This window comes from Trachymyrmex septentrionalis, unplaced genomic scaffold, assembly GCF_001594115.1.
Source record: "Trachymyrmex septentrionalis isolate Tsep2-gDNA-1 unplaced genomic scaffold, Tsep1.0 scaffold71, whole genome shotgun sequence".
NCBI classification, from domain to species: domain Eukaryota; kingdom Metazoa; phylum Arthropoda; class Insecta; order Hymenoptera; family Formicidae; genus Trachymyrmex; species Trachymyrmex septentrionalis.
In genome coordinates, this window is record NW_017305895.1 from 126,391 (window position 1) to 134,115 (window position 7,725).

The 7,725-nt window shown below is 29.9% G+C and overlaps 1 protein-coding gene across 1 annotated transcript; it reads right to left on the reverse strand.

The window, feature by feature from the left end:
• Positions 1-6,424: 6,424 nt before the first annotated feature.
• LOC108753788 (peritrophin-1-like) lies at positions 6,425-7,346 on the reverse strand. The gene is made up of 2 exons (XM_018495689.1): positions 7,258-7,346; positions 6,425-6,783 (listed from the first exon to the last, which is right to left on the reverse strand). The coding sequence occupies exons 1-2, from the start codon at positions 7,262-7,264 to the stop codon at positions 6,521-6,523; spliced, it is 270 nt and encodes an 89-aa protein (XP_018351191.1). The 5' UTR covers positions 7,265-7,346; the 3' UTR covers positions 6,425-6,520.
• Positions 7,347-7,725: the final 379 nt, after the last annotated feature.

The following is a 7,725-nucleotide window of genomic DNA, read 5'->3' on the forward strand; positions in this document are numbered from 1 at the left end:
CAGTAATTATTTAAAAAAATATTTATTCAAAATCAAATTATTTAATAATTGATTATAAATGATTATAACTATTATATGTATGATTGAAGATGTGTGTTAGAAGAAAGAGATGACAATATGCTAAATGCTTATGAAATGCTCTGCGTACATAAAGTTTATCATCTAAATAAACAATGATTAAAATTTACCATTTATTAGTTTAAGATTATTGAATAACAAATAATTTGTAAATCATCATTTCATAAATTAAAGAATATTTGAAGGCTATGTATTCTTGTAAAAATTAAATGTATATAGATTGACGAATAATCAAGGATTTATGAAACTATAATGTTTTTGTCAAATAATAATCAATTATAAATATCGAGCTTAATAATCTTTTATAAGTAATTATATTTTTAGTTAATCATTTGTAATTATTTACAAAACTTGGTTAAAATAACAATGCTTATGTCATTTGTACAAAATGCGTAATGTACGAAATTGTTTTGGAAGAACATATTAATATCTGATATCATATCTGTCGATCAATCGTTGCGTGAGTTTCAATAATCTGCTGGATTGTTATCAGCACCGTACATAAATTGGAATATCACACGACGTACCGACGTTAACCGATCGAATTTTAATCGGGGTCTCCACAGAATAGTTGACGTGTGATCTCCTCGAAAATTCCGAGTAAAATATGATGTACCAGAAATCAATTCCACAGACGTCATTATTAACTTTTGTCTCATAATACTAATTATCTACATAAGTAATAAAAACAAATTAATAAACTAGGCAAGATATTTATTTGCTCACGTATACAAATTAATTAAGAAAACAGGCAAATAAGAGTAAATAACTGCGCGGTTATTGTGCTATCATAAAATTAAATTATATTTAAAAACAGTCACAATATATAAGTGTATGAGATATGTAAAATTTTAATTACTTATACATTGTGACTGTGATTTTGAGAGTTCAATTGTTCATTTATTATTGCTCACTTATGTTTAAATGCTACTAAAATAAATAGTAATGTTATTAATTTTTATTTAATTATTTATTTTTAATATATTGTTATAATAAGAATCATTTACTAATTGATACTTTAAAACTGTTTTATGTTTTAAATAATTAATACTAAATTAACTTTAAATTCGGTATTCTAACTCTTTAAATTTTTTAAAATAAAGGTAATGTTTCTAGAAGAATGTATTGAGCTGACCAACTCGTCGCTGCGAGTTTACGCCGTGATCTTCAGACCGAGAAAATTGTTTTCGGTCAAACGAAACATTTATAAGCCATAAAAAGCCTGCCGTTGCATTGGGGCCGAACGATCTATTAAATTTTTATGAGCTTTTTGTCGGAAACCTCGCAGAGTGTCCGAGCAGCATGCTGAGAACCGCCGTTAGCTCTAGATTTTCAGCCATGCCTGCATATAAAAAAGCTGATACACGAAAGTCGTATAAAGTTAATCTCTATCTGATTGAAATAAAAGAGTCGTTTTATATACAATTTCTCATTCTCATCAGTGATGAGATATTCCAATGCCTCAACGAGGCAATGCATTAAGATGTCAAAGATCTAAGAAATTAAAAGAAGATGTCCCACTATATATAATTCAAGATCTTATCAAACCGAACTAACACTATCGTTAATTTAAAACATTATAATTAAAAATCTGATTAGATAAAATTCGATTGATGATTTAAAGAATGACTTCATTCTCTTTATCTTAATAATAAATGGCAAAATGCGCAATAGCGGCAAGTATAAGTAAAAACTTTTTTCTAACCAATAATAAAATATAATAAGTAAATAGTTTATCTGTAATTAGAATAAAATAATACCCAAGAAAGAGAGAGAAATAAATATCTATTCATAATTTTAAATCATATTGTTAATTTCAAAAATTGTAATAGATTTTTCATGAAAGAATGGTACCTCAATTTTTGTACAATAATTGACGAACAAATACTTCATAATCCGTTTCTTCATTCGCAACTTCAAACATGTCTTGTAACGGATGCTATGATTTGTATTGATCTTATGTATTATGCAATCAGATATTTGTGCGTAACTATTGTACTCAATGAGAATTTATATTCATGAGAGAAAGAATTTTTGCATATTAATTGCTAAAATAAAAAATTCAATATTTACTTGCGTTGTAAGCAGAAGGATACCTTGTGGAACTAAGTCTATTTCGAAAATGTTTACTTGTGTTAGAGGAACGAGAAAGTAAAGACAAGAGGCAAAGAGCGAGAGGATGAGGAGGAACGGGGAAGAGGGTGAATGCATCCAACTCAGCTTGTAATGAACTTGTGAATATTTAGTGGGGTAATTGCCCTTCGTAGCGAGTCTCGCTTGCGTCTACCGCTGTAAGGGGTGTCCACCAAATCCGGAAGCAAAACCAATATCAGTCGGCCACCTGTGCTCTCAGCTTGCACTTCGTCATATATACGTACGTTACGTGTGCACATCGGTTCCACATATATCGATAATTTGATTTCCTCGGGGACACCGTAGGACGACTGCCAGCCGTTCAGCCGACTCTACTCTACTTTTTCATTCCGTAATATGCCAAACAAAAAGATATCTGCACTTCTCATAAAACATCGGCGACATTACCGAAGAAACACACATCAAATTTTCATAATCTTATATAGTGGTTTAAAATATAAGAGTGCTTGATTAAATATTTTCCCAATACATATTATAAGACAATTTTTTAAATAATAGAACCAAAAAGAAATAAAAATTTATTGTAATACGTGCTAGAGAGGTTATATCGTATAGAACAGGAAAATAGAATTTCTTGCTATTTCCGTAAAATTGAATCTTTCGAAAAACAATATTTTTGACAAGTTTATTTTACTAAAGGATTCTAGAAAAGCAGTCCTGTCACGGAAATTGCCTAGAAATTCCATCTACAAAACTCATATCTCAAAACTCATAGGAAACGATCGCTTATCTTAATAGTTTTGAACTGATGTAAATTGCTACATGACATTGTTGTCAGGAAGTTAAAAAAGATAGCTATAAAATTTCCTATTTATGTCATTTGCACAAACATACTATAGTTTTACAATCTAAACATAGATTGTATTGTTAAAGTGTTATTTTATTTGAACAAACCTATGACGTAATATGTTAAATTCTTATATTGTTTTCAGTAGGTTCTTTTTTTAGAATATGTTACTTCGCAAAAATCTAGATTTATGGTATCGTTTCTTAACTTTTCTACGCTTCGTAAATTCTAGACGCATATACTATAAATAAAATGCGAATACGATCTTAACGGTACAAGTGTGTATTATATATTCTGATAACCGATTACTTCATGTTTCGTGCCAAATTGCTTCCGGTATACTGCAGAAAATATGATTTGTTATTATTTATCGAAAAGACTACGTCGCAGTTCTGTAACTCAGTATATTGTAAATCAATATAATATAAAAGTAATGATTACAATTTTCAATTTTTCTATTATTTAATCGTAATTTTTTATTCATTACTTTTAATATTAAAAAATACAATAAAAAAAGTAACAGATGACATTAGCAATTTGACATCAGCAATTGAAAAGCGATAATTCTATTCAATAAAACATGCCAGTAACTCATGTAATAAATGTACAAGTCCAAAGAGAGACATGCAACAAGACTGCAATCTGCCGACGAAGCCTAAGCTTACTGCACGTCTTGTGCAAAAGAGGCTTCCGCGTTCTTTGCACGCCATCTGAACGTTTTATAATCACTGCTTCTCTCTTTCTCTTTTGTTATCCCTCCTTACTTTTGCATTCTCTATCTTCCTTACTTAGAAAAATGTCTGGCTATTAATTCAACCTCGCCTCCTGCCGCGCATAACGCCTTGACGGAACGTACCACCTGGTAAAACAAGCTACATAAATTAAATGGTGGATTATGTATCCCAAATTTTCTTTATTTTCCGAACAACGGAGAAGAACGGCGCAAATGAGTAAAGGTTAAATACAGTTCGTGTTAAAATACAAAATTGTAATTATAAACTACGTCTGCATTTTGTGAGAAAAATAAATACGATTTAATGAGAATTTATACTTAGCAGCTTTTTAAAAACATGATAATGATAAAGAAATGTTTCAAGATTATATTATACAGTAATATTTAATTTATCATTTGATTTCACAATTAATAATAATACTTTTGTGCATTTAGATTAACCAACAATTGATAACCACAAAAGTAGTACATCTGTAGATATTTATTTTACATTTGTCAACACGATTAAAAAATAGTACCTTGGTAATTATAGATTTTTTCGTCTCGGTAAAATTAACAAATGATGAAATGCTACTAGATCGATCATCGCACACCTATCTCGCAGCGCATCTTATGACAACGACGGCAACCAATCGGTTTCCAATTTGATACAGAATAGAATCCATTAACGGCGTCCTCCACTGACGCTTCCACCGACCGGATACATTTCGGCGAGTGTCAAGGTGGGAAATGGCAGAAGCAAAGCGAGAAGTCGGTACGGAAGTGACGGAAGAAAAAAGGTATTGCGGGCGAGAGAGCGCGACGAGGGTACAAGAGAGAGAAACGAGGGATGAAAAGGAACATACGAGATGCGCGTAAGCGAGCTGGCTGGCAGCCGGTAGCTGACTCGTACCGATAAGAAGTCTCGATCCGCGTTCTCTCCCGCAGTTCTCTGTCCGACGCTTCGTTCGTACCTTTCCTTTTACGCGCTTCTTTCTCCAATTCTTCTTTTTGCAAGGAGAATACGACATTAACTGACGAACGAACAGCGACATCGGCACGATATGATCCAGCACGGAGAGGCGTAGGCGATGAAGGCGACAAACCCTATCGGAATATTGAGCTCAAAACGAAATAGAGAATTTAAGTGTCGTTGTTCAATGATGAGATTTTTCCTAATATCTGTCTATTCCTAATTATCTCTCATTATTTTTCCTTTATCTTTAGTTTGTCATTTTTTATTTCTATACTATTTACATTTGAATTATTTCAAGAGTTATGTATGACATTTACTTAATTTATATGACAATTACTGATGTATCAACTTTTATAGGAAAAATATTACGTACGTTAATAAATGTGATTTATGATAGATTTAGTGTATCCATATTGTGAACAATTCATAAGCATAAAGAATAGAAATGTAGAAATAATTTACGTTTTACGGATGTACGTGAAATATATATATATATATATAAAATACATGTTATGTTTCTAAGTCAAGAGAAAGAAGTACAAGAAAAAGAAGTATCTAAAGATTTGTAACCTATATAATTTAAGGTACTTATTTTTTAAATGGTCATTGTTGCGCAGAAGATTTGTGCTAAATGTAGCAATTCCGGGAAAGTATGATTAAGTAGTAAATTTTTCATAGTTGACCTATTCTCATTTATATGGACGCAATTACTATTCTAAGTTTATTTTTTCGCTGTTGCTCGTTACATTTTCTGCACTTACATATACCAGTGCCAGTTTGATAATACAAACTACCTATTAAACTGCTGATGTTAAAATGCAGTGAAATGTTCACGTAACGCGAAGATTTCCATCATTTGATATCTCAAACTACACGCTTATCTTTGATTTCAAAATACGTCGAAATTATTTCTTTATTACGATCGTATTACTTAACGTACGTTCAGTAAATCTAACATATACTTCTACAATATGAAAATTATAGATACTCTGAAAGTAAATTAATTCTTATGTTCAAGTACTTTTATAAGTTTCTTCGATAATGATACTTATTATGATAATTACACTTATTCATGTTCATTATACGTAAATAAATAATATTTAATATTTTATAATTTATAATTCTATTTTACAAAAAATAATTAGAAAAAAAAATAAGATAATGAAGAAGATAAGAATCTGATATACTTAAATACATATGTAATAAAGAATATAAAAAACATAAATATAATTTTAAGCTTACAATTATATAGTTTTAATTTTTTAAAAAACATTAAGAAATTACAATAGTCTGTATTTGCGTGATTAAATTTAAAACAGAAAAAATAAATTTAAGTAACTCAACATTTGAAAAAAAGTAATAAAAAAAAGTAATAAATAAAAAATCTTATAATTTGTAATATATTCTGATGTAACATATTCTCATATTTTATTTCTTTATAAATTTTTGAATTTTGCATAAAAAATAATCTATATATTAATAACGTAATGTCAAACAAAATATATCAGCTAGCAGAATTAGAACATGCAGACTTCGAGACAGACTGGTCTATCACAAACACTTATTATCATTATTATCGAGCAATCTTCATCAAATGGTACAGATATCGCCTGCTATTTACTAATTAATTAATTAAATTAAACAAACTTATATACACATGCAATATTAAGTAATAGATAATTTATTTATTATTTATTAGAAGATATGTATAATATAATGTCATTTAAGCCATGTAGTGATAATGTAATACAATAATTCAATACGGTAGTAGTCCATATATCGTTATACAGTTATATGTATTGTAATTAAGTCATTATAGATATGAAGTGGTTTGAATCGTGCATCCAGCATTGAATGGAAAATCGCAGACGTGTTTTATGGGATTGAAGTGTAAGCCTTCAGGACACATCATTACAATCGCTCGGCCATAGTCACAAACAAAGTAGTGATTGCAGTTGGTGGGATGAGGAATAAAAATGATATCGTCTCCTTCTCTTGATATTGGGCAATGAATTTCTTGTGCTTGGATATAAAATATACCCAACAAGCACATCAAAAGTGCAACGGAGAATATGGCTAAAATCATTAAATCAAATGAAATATTAAATCAAATGTAAATGTAATGATAAGTAATCGTTTTATAAATTATCTTGAATTAATTACAATTTTGTGTTAAGTACAAAAATAAAAACGCGCGTGATATCAAATATATATAGTGATTATTAAATGTTTTTATTACAAGTTATATGAATTAAGAAAAATGTAAATGTGCAGGGAAGTATAATACAAATTTCTTAGTCTAAATTATATATACCTATAACTTTATTTAAATTATAACTCTTTTCATGAAATTTGCTATATACTTTAGAAATATTCCAACTTGGGTAGTTCTCTACCTGAGTTGGAATATCAATTCATTTACGATATTTACAGAAAATATGTTCCACGTTTATTATGATACATTTTGAAGTAATTTATTTACAATAATAATTATATTTACTCATGAATTTGAAACTTGTTAATCACATCTTCCTTGAACAACAGACTTACCTTTCATTTTGCTGCTTGTTATTCTTTATTTTACTCTTTATGCGAATCTTACTCTCATGCGAATTTACACTTGATTGTACATTCGACTATTGAAGCCTCTTTATATATCCGATCAATAGATCCTTTTTATCAGTATGGATCGCTTAATCACTCCCTGTTCTGAGATTCAAATCCTTATCAGATACGCGTAATGATATCATGATAAACCTGTGACTTAATATTCCACACAACGATTGTGAATAGCGACAGTTTCATTAAATCGCATCTAGGTTTGTTCATCATACCCAGTCAAAATGTTAAGAAGACGAAGGTCGAGGTAAGCAAGTAAATGAGAAAAGAAGGGATTTATGAAGAATGAAACGAAATGAACGATGAAACGAAATGTAGGATGAGTGCGAGAGAGAGTAACGAAGAATGAGAGGAAGCGAGAAAGGAGAAGGATGCTAGCTGACACTCGGACAATGCTGG